The sequence below is a fragment of the Lytechinus variegatus genome, chromosome 6 (genome assembly GCF_018143015.1).
Source record: "Lytechinus variegatus isolate NC3 chromosome 6, Lvar_3.0, whole genome shotgun sequence".
NCBI classification, from domain to species: domain Eukaryota; kingdom Metazoa; phylum Echinodermata; class Echinoidea; order Temnopleuroida; family Toxopneustidae; genus Lytechinus; species Lytechinus variegatus.
Genome location: NC_054745.1, coordinates 13121255 through 13136526, shown reverse-complemented (window position 1 = coordinate 13136526; position 15272 = coordinate 13121255). Strand labels below are relative to the sequence as shown.

The following is a 15272-nucleotide window of genomic DNA, read 5'->3' as shown; positions in this document are numbered from 1 at the left end:
CCTGCCTTATTCATGAGACATGCACATAACCATTTCACCGAAATAATGCAAACTTTTAGAATGCCATAACTTTGTTATTCCTCGTCCGACTTAGTTTATTGATATTTTTGTTAATCTCATTTCCGATTTTAATTTATCTGCTCATATCACATTGTTCTTAGCCTGCATGGCTCCTAAACAAAAAAAGTTTGCGATTTGCAAATATGAAAGAACCGCACTGATTGGTTTCCGGACAGTATTTGATACTGGGTGCGCATGCAACGACGATGTTGATTGGTCATTGGTATTATATTACGTACATAGATATACTACTATAGGTTCGAATACATAATACATTGATCGGCCCTTATAAAATCGGGTATAAATAAATTGTCGGATTATCAATTATACATTTCCATTGTACTCTAATTTGACTGTATTCTTTCACAAGCTATTTGTTTAATTAACTTATTGTCATAATGGTGATAGGCTTTTTCAAAATATGCATAACTGCTGGTATTACAGTAATCTGTAAAGAACATCGGATTATCACTAATACACAATCTAATCACAGCAAAAACTGTGGTGTTAACCGGTGCACATAGAGGACCACACCAGTTATTTTACACTGGTGTTAAATTGGTGGTGCTAGTTTTACACCTATAGGTGTTATTACAACACCTTTGGTTGTTACATATACACTTTTTGGTGTTATGTTCAATCTTTAAGATGTAATTTTAACACCTCAGGGTGTGGTCCTCTATAACACCAACTGATGTCAGTTTTAACACCACAGTTTTTACAGTGATGACACAGGAGCATCGTCATATTAGATCGATAGAGGGCGGGCAACAGAAACATTTCTTTTACAGAGAGTTATACATGTATATGTAATCAAACTTTCTTCTTTTTCCACTTTTGTCTTGAATTCCTTTTCCTGTTTCTTCATTGTTTATCTTGTTCTTTTCTGTTTTGTTTTATCGCGAACTGAAAAATGTCCCTTCATTCCTGTAATAAGTTGAAGAATCTAGGGGGAGTGGCACGTCGGGCCCCCTCCCCTTTCGTGGAAAGCCATTTTGTTTAATCTAAGTTTTGGTGGAATATGTCGTGCATACGCAAGTAAAGACTTTTGTACATTTTCTTCACTTGTAAGATTTTGCATTACGTAAATTCCCATCATCCAGAAGTGTGGACCTCTTTTTAATTTATTAATTTATTATTTTTATTATCATTTCATTGTTTCAACATTTTTCGAGAACGGAAAAGCCCCACCTCCCCCTGCAAAATAATGGATCCGCTCTGTTTATGATAGATCTTCATCTAAACTGCAGGTGTTTTACACATAAAAGATTTCCTTTCGTCGCAGTCGTAGTCGTTCCATTCCTGGCGGTCAGCTTCGTTATCGCCTTCGTTACGAAGAGCAGCGCAGTCCTCCCCTCTATCGTCGTTGGGTTCGTTGTGTTGCCAGTATTTGAAGGAAGTATCAGTGCCATCGGTCCATTCCCAACTTTGTTCCTGAACTGTGTCGTGGAAACCGATCCAATATCCCTGCATGGAAAGAATACACTGACATTACACTGCAAAATTTTCGGTGTTGATTTAACACCAGCCCGGAATCAATAAACGTCCACACCAGAGATGAAGTGAAACAACACCAGTTTGAAATCAAACCGATGCTGTTTTAATACCAATTGGTGTTGTATAAGCACATATCTGGTGTCAGACCAAAACGAAAATGGTGTTGTTTAACACTTTCTAGGCTGGGGTATTTTGGGAGTTCATATGGCCGGGGGGGGGGGGGCCTGGGAGGCCCCCCCCCCTTAAGATCTCGGCCGTCGACCGCGCGATCGCGCCGAAAATCAGCACGCGGGTTGCCTGGGACATAATCTACAAGATTGTATAGTAATTTTTTTCATGCGAATTGCTATTAAGTGATTATGCTAATTTATGCGTAATTAGTATGCGAAATCATTCTTTTTCCTCTAACTCCCGAAATAAAGCTCCAAATGTACTAATTTTTGGTATAGAAACTCTTTGTGGTGTTCTTAGCAAGTGTACATGAAAAAAAATTGCGATGTCAAATTATTTTCTTATGTATTATATTGTTTTTTTGCAATTTCTTATGTATTTCTTTGTTTTTTGACCTTTTGTTTTTCATTGTTTTTTTTCAATGAAATTTGTTGGGGACTCTTCTGTGATCATAAAAAGCATAAAATAAATACATTTAGACCAGCAAAACTAAAAATAATCATGCATTTATGAATTTTGGTTGAAAACACAATTTGCATTGACTTTGTACACGAAATCACGTTTTTGAGCAATTTTTGGTCTGACATGCACTTACATAATGTTGCGTAATTTCGGAACCGAGTACCCGGGTGACGCAAAATTGGTCTCAAAAGTTGCGCAAGACTTGAAAGTAAAAAGTCAGCGAGCGGCGCGGTCAAAAAAATTTGCGCGGCGAAAATATCGCGCGATTCGTTGAGGGGGGGGGCCTCCGAGGCCCCCCCCCCCGCCTAGATAGGGTTAACACTTCTCTGGTGTGGACATATATACATTCCGGGCTGGTGTTAACTCAACACCAGAGATTTTTCAGTGTAAGACGATGTTTGCAATACTGAGCACTAACGACTATTGTTCAAAGTTTTAAATACGTTGTTTACAGAAAGTTTAAACAGTAGTTGAAATTTGAAACATTATGTTAGTGTGACGGGCTTTAACCACAACGTGCTTAAAACCTGTACAGTAATAATGGAATTGTGTGTATATGTGATGCATCACACCGAAATGAGAGACGCCAGTGGGAGTTAATTTTTGTCTCACCTGCGAAGCAGAGTGAGACTATAGGCGCCGCTTTTCCGACGGCGACGGCGGCGGCGGCGGCGGCGTCAACATCAAATCTTAACCTGAGGTTAAGTTTTTGAAATGACATCATAACTTAGAAAGTATATGGACCTAGTTCATGAAACTTGGACATAAGGTTAATCAAGTATCACTGAACATCCTGCATGAGTTTCACGTCACATGACCAAGGTCAAAGGTCATTTAGGGTCAATGAACTTTGGCCGAATTGGGGATATCTGTTGAATTCCCATCATAACTTTGAAAGTTTATGGATCTGATTCATGAAACTTGGACATAATAGTAATCAAGCATCACTGAATATTTTGTGCGAGTTTCAGGCCTAATGATTAAGGTCAAAGGTCATTTAGGGTCAATGAACTTTGGCCGAATCGGGGGTATCTGTTGAATTACCATCATAACTTTGAAAGTTTATTAGTTTAGTTCATTAAACTTGGACATATGAGTAATCAGATATCACTGAACATCCTGTGCGCGTTTCAGGTCACATGACCAAGGTCAAAGGTCAATGAACTTTGGCTGAATTGGGTGTATCAGTTGAATTACCATCAAAACTTTGGAAGTTTATGGATCTGATTCATGAAACTTGTACATAAGAGTAATCAAGTATCACTGAACATCCTGTGCGAGTTGCAGGTCACATGATCAAGGTCAAAGTAAGGTCATGTAAGGTCAATGAACTTTGGCCATGTTGGGGTTTTTTGTTGAATAACCATCATATCTCTGTAAGTTTATTGGTCTAGTTCATAAAAAGTGGACATAAGAGTAACCATGTATCACTGAACATCTTGTGCGAGTTAGAGTAGTATTCAAAGTCAGCACTGCTGCTATATTGAACCGCGTGATGCAGGTGAGACGGCCAGAGGCATTCCACTTGTTATTTATAGCAGCACGCCTCTTGGCGTTCCATACATGTCATATATGTTGTGCCCTTACGATACTTTTGTTACATATAAGAATAATTTTAGAAGAATTCTAAAAGCAATTACATTCATCTATTAGTTATTTCCCTTTAAGGTTAGCCAAGAATTGTAAAGAACATTCAAGAATGTCTTTTTATTATGCAGGCCTTGCCTATTTAAAAGGCCAAGGAGTTGTATTGTTATTTCTGAATAGAGATTAGGAACAATAGGCTTAGCTATGCTATTGACACTCTTGATTTCAATGAGGTCATTCAAGAGTGTTCTGGATTTTGACTGCTCCTGAAAGGAGAAAGTTTTTTTAAAGAAAATGCTAGAACCTTCCTTAATAGTGAGTTCTAGAAGAATAGCTGCAAACTATATAAAGCTGGCGGATTCTTCAAGATCATCATCACACCATCACATCATATGAGAGCAGGAGATCACATCACATCATATGAGATCACTTCACCAGATCAGATCAGAGCAGTTTATGCCCACCATCAATGAACTGTTTGCAGTTATTTTGAGAGAGAAATTATCAGTTCTCATCAACATCATCAACCTGTTCAATGAACACGTTTCAACCCATGGATTGCTGAAATTAACTGTTAATCATCATCAACATCGTCTTCACGGACATTTCAACTCGTTACAGTGACTTTTATTATTCATCGGACTTCAACATCAGTTTCATCATCGCCATCATTGTGAATTTTCGCCAGTCAACTGGGATTTTATCATTTGGATTATTACTTGGATATAGTATCATCACTTCGGGATTTTACATCGGACACTTCAAGAGATTTATGTAAGATCATTATTTGTTTTATTTATGTATAATTATTTCCTGTAATAAAAAAAAGGAAAATTTAAACTTTATATTTAAAAATCTTCTTTGTTATTTGTTGCAGTATCGTAACAAATAATTTTGGGGGCTTGTCCGGGAAACGAAAACCAAATTTGTACAAGCCAAGGCAATTTGAAACGGAAACCAAATTTGTACAAGCCAAGGCAATTTGAAACGAAAACCAAATTTGTACAAGCCAAGGCAATTTGAATCAAAAACCAAATTTGTATAAGCCAATTTGAAATTAAAACCAGTTTTTCAGGAAACGAAAGCCAATTTGAGACGAAAGTCAATTTGAAACAAAAGCCAATTTGAATTGGAAACATTTTGGAAAGTTCTAGAATATACTGTACTGTGTTATTACGTGCTTGTATTTGTGTATATTCACTATGGCTACATTTGATGTTGAAGAATTTCTTGCAAAGACAGAATTGTCATATGATCATTTGAAGTCACTGAAGAAAGATGATTTGATAACAGTTTGTGATCATTTGGGTGTATCTCTAGCCCCAGGATTAAAGAAGGCAGAGATAATTGACTTGTTAGCTAGTCACATGAAGCTTACAGAGGAGTCTGAAATTTCTGTTACTGTTTCAGATGATGCTCAGATTCAACTTGCAAAGTTTGAAATGGAAATGAAAATGAAAGAGAATGTCGAGAAAGAGAAAATCAAAGAAAACCTTGAGAAGGAAACAATCAAAGAAAACCTTGAAATGGAGAAAATAAACATTGAAAAGGAGAGAATGAGATTGGAGTACCAGTTAAAGTTGAAAGAAATGGAGTTAGCTCATGCAAATACTAACTCTGTTAAAGATAAATCTCCCCAAGGCTTTGATGTGGCGAAGAACATTCGCCTTGTGCCAAAATTTGATGAAGAGGGAGTTGATACATATTTTGTGTCATTTGAAAAAGTGGCCAAGAGATTGAATTGGCCCGAGGAATACTGGACTCTTCTCCTCCAAAGTGTTTTTGTTGGAAAGGCTGCAAAAGTCTATTCTTCGCTCTCTGAAATGCAATCATGTGACTATGCTACAGTGAAAGAAACAATTCTCAATGCATATGAGTTGGTACCAGAAGCGTACAGACATAAATTTAGGAACATGCAAAGACAAACAGGCCAGACGTATGTTGAATTTGCTAGGGAACAAGAAATGATGTTCGATAAGTGGTACAGATCACTGAAAGTTGACAAAGACTTTGTTCACCTTAGGGAAGTTGTCCTCCTAGAAGAATTCAAAAAGAGTCTTCCTTTTGGCATTAAATCTCACTTAGATGACCATAGAGTTACTGAAGTCAGTAAAGCAGCCATAGTAGCTGATGAATTTCAGGTCACACATAAGGGTAGTGGAGATAGGCCTCCTTTCAAGAATTATTGGAAAAGAAAGGTAAAGGGTCATTTGAATCCCACAATAAACCTAGTGAGGGAAAATATGCAAGCAAGGATAAAGACGCTAACAAGAATCAGGCTAGTGGGGGCACAGAATCAACCAAAAAGTCTGAGAGTCGTAGTTCCAAAATTTGTACTCATTGTCATAAATCGGGACATTTGAAAGAATCATGTTGGAAATTGGTTGGAATGCCAACCAAAACTAAGAAAGACATGGGTTTTGTCAAGCAAACAAGTGTTCCCTCGATGGAGTTTGTTCCATCAGAGCCCAATCGAGATGTTGAGAGTGTTTCTCTGGTATTTGCTGATAAAGTCAAGCAGGTTGATGAAACTTTTAGAAGTTTTTTGCATGATGGTGAAGTATCCCCTTGTTCGACTGGTGCTGCTGGTAGGTCAGTGGTGATCCTTAGGGATACAGGGGCTGCACAGTCCCTGATGGTGCCAGGGGATTCGGCTCTTCCTCCGGAGAGTTCAGAGAATGCCAACGTCTTAGTTCAAGGTATTGGCCCAAATTTCATGTCGGTTCCTTTGCATAAGGTCGACTTAAAGTGTGACCTAGTTAGTGGTCCTGTGACTGTTGGTGTCGTTCCAGAATTACCCATGAAAGGTGTTGATTTCTTGTTAGGTAACGACTTGGCTGGAGATAAAGTTGTTGCATCTCCAGTGGTTTCGGAAAAGCCCGTTGAGGTAGCTGAAACTGAATTGTTGCAGGAAGATTTTCCAGGGATTTTCCCGGATTGTGTTGTTACTAGGTCTCAGACTCGTAGAGCTGAAAAGGATGATGCGGAATCTGCTGATGTAGAGGAGAGTACTGATGTCTGGTTAGCTGAAACCTTTTTCAAGGATTTGAATGGGGATAGTGTTGAAGGCTCTGTTGCTAACAATGATAGTTTGTTTAGTAAATCCTCCCTAGTACAGGCACAACAGGCAGACCCAGAATTAAAAAGCTTGTCACAGAAAGCATGTTCTGAGGCTGAGGCTGATAAGGTTCCTGAGTGCTTTTATGTCAAAGATGACATTTTGATGAGGAAATGGAGACCTCACCGGAGACCAGCTGATGAAGATTGGTGTATAATTCACCAGGTTGTAGTTCCTCCTTGTTACCGCACAGATATTCTGAAAATGGCTCATGAGTTACCTATGGCAGGTCATGTCGGTATTCGGAAGACAGAAGATAGAATTATGAGGCATTTCTATTGGCCTAAGATGCACAAAGATGTTGTGCATTTCTGTAAGACATGTCACACATGTCAGATTATTGGTAAGGGACAGCCTTCTATCAAGCCTGCTCCATTGATAACAATTCCTGCATTTGATGAACCTTTTACTAGGGTTCTTGTTGATTGTGTCGGACCCTCACCCAGAACCAGGTCGGGTCACAGATTTCTCCTGACGATTATGGACTTGTCTACACGGTTTCCAGAGGCGATACCATTGAGGAGTATCACTGCGAAGACAGTGGTGCAGGCGTTAGTGCAGTTTTTCACTAGGTACGGTCTGCCGAAGGAAATTCAATCTGATCAAGGGTCAAGTTTCATGTCATGAATATTTCAGCAAGTTATGAAGGAGTTGGGAATAAAGCAGATTAAGTCTTCTGCTTATCACCCACAGTCCCAAGGAGCGTTAGAACGCTATCATCAGACTTTGAAGACCATGATTAGGGCTTATTGTGAAGACTATCCCGATGACTGGGATAAAGGGATCTCATTCCTACTGTTTGCAACTAGGGATTCCCCGAATGAGTCCACAGGTTTCAGTCCATTTGAATTAGTCTATGGTCATGAGGTTAGGGGTCCTCTAAAGCTTATCAAAGAGAGGTTTATGGTTCAGGATGATGATGTAAACCTTCTAGACTATGTGTCAAAGTTTAGAGAAAGGCTCTCAAAAGCTTGTGATGTGGCTAAGGAACACTTGAAAGAGTCGCAGGGAAAAATGAAAGCTCACGCTGACAAAAATGCAAAAGAGCGAAGTTTCAAGCCTGGAGACAAAGTGTTAGTGTTGTTGCCTTTGCAAGGTGAGCCCTTGAAAGCTAGGTTTAGTGGTCCCTACATAGTCAAAAAGAAATTGAATGATATCAACTATGTGATCAGTACCCCTGATCGAAGAAAGTCTCAAAGAGTTTGTCATGTAAACATGTTGAAAGAATACTTTGAGCGAGAGGCTAGTCAGCCAATAGGTACAACACAGGTCAAAGAAGAAGAAAAACATGTAGATGTACATGAAGAAGAATGCTATGGAAAGACAGATAATGAATTGTCTTATACAGATGTATCTAAGAATGAACCATGTGGTGTAAAGTTGTCTAACTCAGAGATGTTAGGAAATATGGATGAGGCATTAAAACACCTGCCTGAAGATCAGAGAAATGATATATCTGGCCTGTTAAGAGAATATGAGAATGTGTGTAAAGACAAACCAGGTCGTACACCTTTAACTGTACATGATGTAGACGTAGGTGATGTAAGACCTATCAAACAGAATCCTTATAGGCTCAATCCAAGCAAGTTGGAAATGGTGAATAAGGAAATACAGTTTATGTTAGATAATGACATAATCGAACCGAGTCAGAGTAGCTGGAGTTCTCCTATTGTAATGGTTCCAAAGCCAGACGACTCTCAGAGATTTTGCATTGATTACCGAAAGGTAAATGCAGTAACTAAGACTGACTCGTATCCAATTCCTAGGTTAGAAGATTGTATTGATAGGGTTGGAAATTCTGCCTATATCACAAAGATAGACTTGCTTAAAGGATACTGGCAAGTGCCACTGACTGACCGAGCCAAAGAGATATCAGCCTTTGTCACACCTGAAGGCTTATTTCAATGCAAAGTCATGCCTTTTGGAATGAAAAATGCACCAGCAACCTTCCAAAGGTTGACAAATCAAGTGATTGCCGGACTTGACAATTGTGTCGTATACATAGACGACATCCTAGTATACAGTGATACTTGGAATGATCATCTGAATCATTTGCGAGCACTGTTTGACAGGCTGGACAAAGCCAATCTAGTAGTGAATCTGATGAAAAGTGAATTTGCCAAGGCAAAAGTCACATATCTTGGTCATGTGGTTGGTCAAGGGCAAGTGCTACCAAGAGAAGCCAAGATACAAGCTATCTTAGACTTCCCAATTCCCACAACTAAGAAAGAATTGCTCAGATTCTTAGGTATGAGTGGCTTCTACAGGAAATTTGTTCCAAATTTCAGTACAGTGGTTAGTCCTCTGACAAACCTGCTGAAGGCAAAAGTGAAGTATGTTTGGTCTGACGAATGTCAAAGATCGTTTGAGAAATTAAAGGCCATTTTGGTGAATGAGCCTATTTTGGCAGCTCCAAACTTCACAAAGCCATTCAAAGTAGCTATTGATGCATGTGATGTTGGAGTAGGAGCAGTATTGCTCCAAGAAGATAAAGAAGGCATCGAAAAACCAGTGTGCTACTTCTCTAAGAAACTCAATAGATTTCAGAAGAAGTACTCAACTATTGAAAAAGAGGCCCTGAGTCTCGTACTAGCCCTTCAGCAGTTTGAGGTGTATCTAACCAATGGAGAGATTACAGTCTATACAGATCATAATCCTCTTGTGTTTTTGGAGAAATTCAAAACAAAGAATCAAAGACTGTATAGATGGAGCCTAATGCTCCAACCATTCCCTTTGAAAATTGTACACATAAAGGGAAAGAATAATTTCTTTGCTGATGCTTTATCAAGAGTATAAAAAGTGAAATTATTCATGATTTTGACCAAGTGTGTCATTTGAAGAAAACATCTTTGATGTTCATTTATTTTAACATGTTCGTTAAGTACTATATTTTTGTACATAAAAAGCATAAAAATAAATACATTTAGACCAGCAAAACTAAAAATAATCATGCATTTATGAATTTTGGTTGAAAACACAATTTGCATTGACTTTGTACACGAAGTCACGTTTTTGAGCAATTTTTGGTCTGACATGCACTTACATAATGTTGCGTAATTTCGGAACCGAGTACCCGGGTGACGCAAAATTGGTCTCAAAAGTTGCGCAAGACTTGAAAGTAAAAAGTCAGCAAGCGGCGCGGTCAAAAAAATTTGCGCAGCGAAAATATCGCGCGATTCATTGAGGGGGGGGCCTCCGAGGCCCCCCCCCCCGGCCTAGATAGGGTTAACACTTCTCTGGTGTGGACATATATACATTCCGGGCTGGTGTTAACTCAACACCAGAGATTTTTCAGTGTAAGACGATGTTTGCAATACTGAGCACTAACGACTATTGTTCAAAGTTTTAAATACGTTGTTTACAGAAAGTTTAAACAGTAGTTGAAATTTGAAACATTATGTTAGTGTGACGGGCTTTAACCACAACGTGCTTAAAACCTGTACAGTAATAATGGAATTGTGTGTATATGTGATGCATCACACCGAAATGAGAGACGCCAGTGGGAGTTAATTTTTGTCTCACCTGCGAAGCAGAGTGAGACTATAGGCGCCGCTTTTCCGACGGCGGCGGCGGCGGCGTCAACATCAAATCTTAACCTGAGGTTAAGTTTTTGAAATGACATCATAACTTAGAAAGTATATGGACCTAGTTCATGAAACTTGGTCATAAGGTTAATCAAGTATTACTGAACATCCTATTACAGTTTCATGTCACATGACCAAGGTCAAAGGTCATTTAGGGTCAATGAACTTAGACCATGTTGGAGGAATCAGCATCGAAATCTTAACCTGAGGTTAAGTTTTTGAAATGTCATCATAACTTAGAAAATAAATGGACCTAGTTCATGAAACTTGGACATAAGGTTAATCAAGTATCACTAAACATCCTGCATGAGTTTCACGTCACATGACTAAGGTCAAAGGTCATTTAGGGTCAATGAACTTTGGCCGAATTGGGGATATCTGTTGAATTCCCATCATAACTTTGAAAGTTTATGGATCTGATTCATGAAACTTGGACATAATAGTAATCAAGCATCACTGAATATTTTGTGCGAGTTTCATGCCTAATGATTAAGGTCAAAGGTCATTTAGGGTCAATGAACTTTGGCCGAATCGGGGGTATCTGTTGAATTACCATCATAACTTTGAAAGTTTATTAGTTTAGTTCATTAAACTTGGACATATGAGTAATCAGATATCACTGAACATCCTGTGCGCGTTTCAGGTCACATGACCAAGGTCAAAGGTCAATGAACTTTGGCTGAATTGGGTGTATCAGTTGAATTACCATCAAAACTTTGGAAGTTTATGGATCTGATTCATGAAACTTGTACATAAGAGTAATCAAGTATCACTGAACATCCTGTGCGAGTTTCAGGTCACATGATCAAGGTCAAAGTAAGGTCATGTAAGGTCAATGAACTTTGGCCATGTTGGGGTTTTTTGTTGAATAACCATCATATCTCTGTAAGTTTATTGGTCTAGTTCATAAAAAGTGGACATAAGAGTAACCATGTATCACTGAACATCTTGTGCGAGTTAGAGTAGTATTCAAAGTCAGCACTGCTGCTATATTGAACCGCGTGATGCAGGTGAGACGGCCAGAGGCATTCCACTTGTTATTTATAGCAGCACGCCTCTTGGCGTTCCATACATGTCATATATGTTGTGCCCTTACGATACTTTTGTTACATATAAGAATAATTTTAGAAGAATTCTAAAAGCAATTACATTCATCTATTAGTTATTTCCCTTTAAGGTTAGCCAAGAATTGTAAAGAACATTCAAGAATGTCTTTTTATTATGCAGGCCTTGCCTATTTAAAAGGCCAAGGAGTTGTATTGTTATTTCTGAATAGAGATTAGGAACAATAGGCTTAGCTATGCTATTGACACTCTTGATTTCAATGAGGTCATTCAAGAGTGTTCTGGATTTTGACTGCTCCTGAAAGGAGAAAGTTTTTTTTAAAGAAAATGCTAGAACCTTCCTTAATAGTGAGTTCTAGAAGAATAGCTGCAAACTATATAAAGCTGGCGGATTCTTCAAGATCATCATCACACCATCACATCATATGAGAGCAGGAGATCACATCACATCATATGAGATCACTTCACCAGATCAGATCAGAGCAGTTTATGCCCACCATCAATGAACTGTTTGCAGTTATTTTGAGAGAGAAATTATCAGTTCTCATCAACATCATCAACCTGTTCAATGAACACGCTTCAACCCATGGATTGCTGAAATTAACTGTTAATCATCATCAACATCGTCTTCACGGACATTTCAACTCGTTACAGTGACTTTTATTATTCATCGGACTTCAACATCAGTTTCATCATCGCCATCATTGTGAATTTTCGCCAGTCAACTGGGATTTTATCATTTGGATTATTACTTGGATATAGTATCATCACTTCGGGATTTTACATCGGACACTTCAAGAGATTTATGTAAGATCATTATTTGTTTTATTTATGTATAATTATTTCCTGTAATAAAAAAAAGGAAAATTTAAACTTTATATTTAAAAATCTTCTTTGTTATTTGTTGCAGTATCGTAACACTTTGTATTTTTATGTTAAATGTTGACTCGGTCACGTATAATTTAACTCATCCCAACCTATACTTGGATCGTCTGATGTTTTACCTGTTATGTTTTTGCACAAGTCGGAATTTGTCAAATCCACTTTTATGGGTGATCATTGTTTCCCGTTTCATTAACTTTAATATGATATATAACTCGACCCGTAAAAATAAATGCAAGTGGATACATTAGCCTTTGAATGCGAGAAGAATTGGGGTCTTGGAAATCAAAATCAAGAGAAAAACGCGTATGAAGTTTGACTTCCGTTTTGACTGTCGTATACATCCGTTAATCCCAACGTTTGTGGCATATTTCCGAAGGTTCGTTAATCCGAAAAGGAAATGAGAGTCGTAATTCCGAAGGTTCGTTAGTCCGAAAACGAAATGAGGTTCGTAATTCCGAAGGTTCGTTAATCCGAAAACGAAATGAGGTTCGTAATTCCGAAGGTTCGTTAGTCCGAAAAAAAAATGAACAACGAACCTCATTTCGTTTTCGGATAAACGAACCTTCGGAACAACGAACCTTATTTCGTTTTCGGATTAGCGAACCTTCGAAACAACGAACCTCCTTTCGTTTTCGGATTGTCGAACCTTCGGAACAAGGAACCTTATTTTGCTTTCGGATTAACGAACCTTCGGAATAAAGAAGCGTCGGAATTACGAATGTACGCGCGGATTAACGAACCCTTTTTCGTTTTCGGATTAACGAACATCGAGTATAGGCAATTTACGTGTTTCGGAATTACGAAGTGTAACCGCTATCCGAAATGCCCAAGCAACCGCTTGCCAAAAAGGTGAAACGATTGACCAATGAATCGCTATACCTTTGCCTAATACACTGTAACAAAAAATACTTTACTTTCATATACTTATAATTATATGATATACTTTAAACATTTTTTTAAAGAGAAAATATTTAAGAGGCTTTTTTCGGCCATAGTTTGTATTTTTTTCGATGAATTATTTTGTTTTTTTATAATAAATCATGAAGATAGTATTTTGGATATTAAATTTATTGAATCCATTTTTGTGGGTAGCTTCTGGTCATTTCGATCGACTAAAAATACATATCGATTTCGCTATTGCCTACATTCGGTGCCGAATGGTAGAAATAGGCCTGCCCATGTGAATTCGATGACGTTCTATATTGTTGTCATGTATGAAAGGTTCCTTGCCAAATATGACCAACTATTTTTGACAATTGGTATGTTAATGCAAGTGTGGATCCATAATCACAGGCCTAAGAAAATTATATTTGTCCTCAAAATATAACTCACAAAAAAAACATATCTGAAAAACAAAAAAAAAGTTTTGGATCAGTTATACGGGTTGCGCAATCAATACATTTTAAATATTGCTTTATAAGATTTAATAATGTACTGGGTGTGCCCACACTGTTAGACAACTTATCCTTAAAATAAAAAAGTTCCTGCAGCAGAGTCTCCAAAACACATGTAATAATGCCAAATGCGTAATCTTACAGGAATTTTGTATTTGGTGTATGGAATCTTATAAATTTCCTTGAATAAAACACCCTGTTCTGTTGAATTGCAGAAAAATTCCTGTTTTATGAATTTACAGAATAATTTTGTTATTGCTTTCTCCAAAATCTTCTCTTTTTTGTAAAATCACGTTTTTTAACAGTGCAGACCACCCCCCCCCCCCCCGCCGATCCTCGCCTGACTATTTTCCAGTGACGGCTGAACAGAAAAGTACTTAGCCTAACAGAGCGCTAAGAGTAAGCCCAGTGACACCTTTTGGATTGCGAATTCAAAACTATATTTCAATGCGTAAGTAATTCATTGTAAGAAAAGGCATCGCTGCGACATATCGGTGTTTATATTCTCCCTTATAGCGCATTTTTAACACTATAAACGTTGGACGGTCGATGTATAAATTCTCTTTCCCCAAAGCTAACATAGAGGGCCTCCTGACACTAAATCTCTTACTCAATGCCAATCCCCTCATCGCCAGTGTGGACTAGACTATATACTCACTCTATCTCTGTCATCAGCAAAACTAGAATCCTCAAAGCTTGTCCACACATTATAGATCTCCTGACTCTCAGCCATGCTGTGGATGCTGACCAGATGTGCGTTGAGTAGCCTACAGGCAACGTCTGCGTCGAACCAGGTCTTCTTCTCAGAGTTGTAGTAGTAGCACCAGTCATCCACCTTCAAGAATCGATCTGGACAGCACGTGGTAGTACCCTCGGACCGGTACGCCATGGCGGCGAGGAAACATAAAGCCAGCAAGAATCGCATTTTGTAGACTGGTCTGGCCGCTGTAAGGGTGAAAGATAAAGAATTAACAGTCGTTTATGCTACAGTAGAGGGGTTTCGCAAATGCAAATACAGTGAGAGATTCAGCAACACAGTAAATGTATTGACAATATGTCTGTCTAGTGTCAATGAACAGCCGGGAGGACTTCTTTGTAAAAGATCATTGGCGGACCAGCACAGCAGTTCCGTCCTGCGTTTCGGAGTTCGGAGCTGACGGAAAGTTGCAAATATGACGAATCTACTGTTTCGATTCACCGAATTTGGACAAAGATTTCTTGGTTGTGCTTTGTCATCGTGGTCATAAAGAGCAAATGGCAATACATTTTCTACACTGAACGTGTCGTGCTTAATGGAATCGAAAAATTACCTAGTGCCACCAACCTATTCGTCAGAAAAATCGACCGATAAAATTCGAAGTAACGCGATAGCTTTGATAGGTCTGGTGGCTCGTCGCAGAACGAGTTGCATCCAAACAAGATTTGGAAAAAAATATTTATACAAAACACA

The 15272-nt window shown here is 38.5% G+C and overlaps 1 protein-coding gene across 1 annotated transcript; it reads right to left on the bottom strand.

Moving 5' to 3' along the window:
• Positions 1–715: 715 nt before the first annotated feature.
• On the bottom strand, positions 716–14759 carry LOC121416516 (C-type lectin lectoxin-Thr1-like). The gene is made up of 2 exons (XM_041610009.1): positions 14481–14759; positions 716–1527 (listed from the first exon to the last, which is right to left on the bottom strand). The coding sequence occupies exons 1-2, from the start codon at positions 14745–14747 to the stop codon at positions 1300–1302; spliced, it is 495 nt and encodes a 164-aa protein (XP_041465943.1). The 5' UTR covers positions 14748–14759; the 3' UTR covers positions 716–1299.
• Positions 14760–15272: the final 513 nt, after the last annotated feature.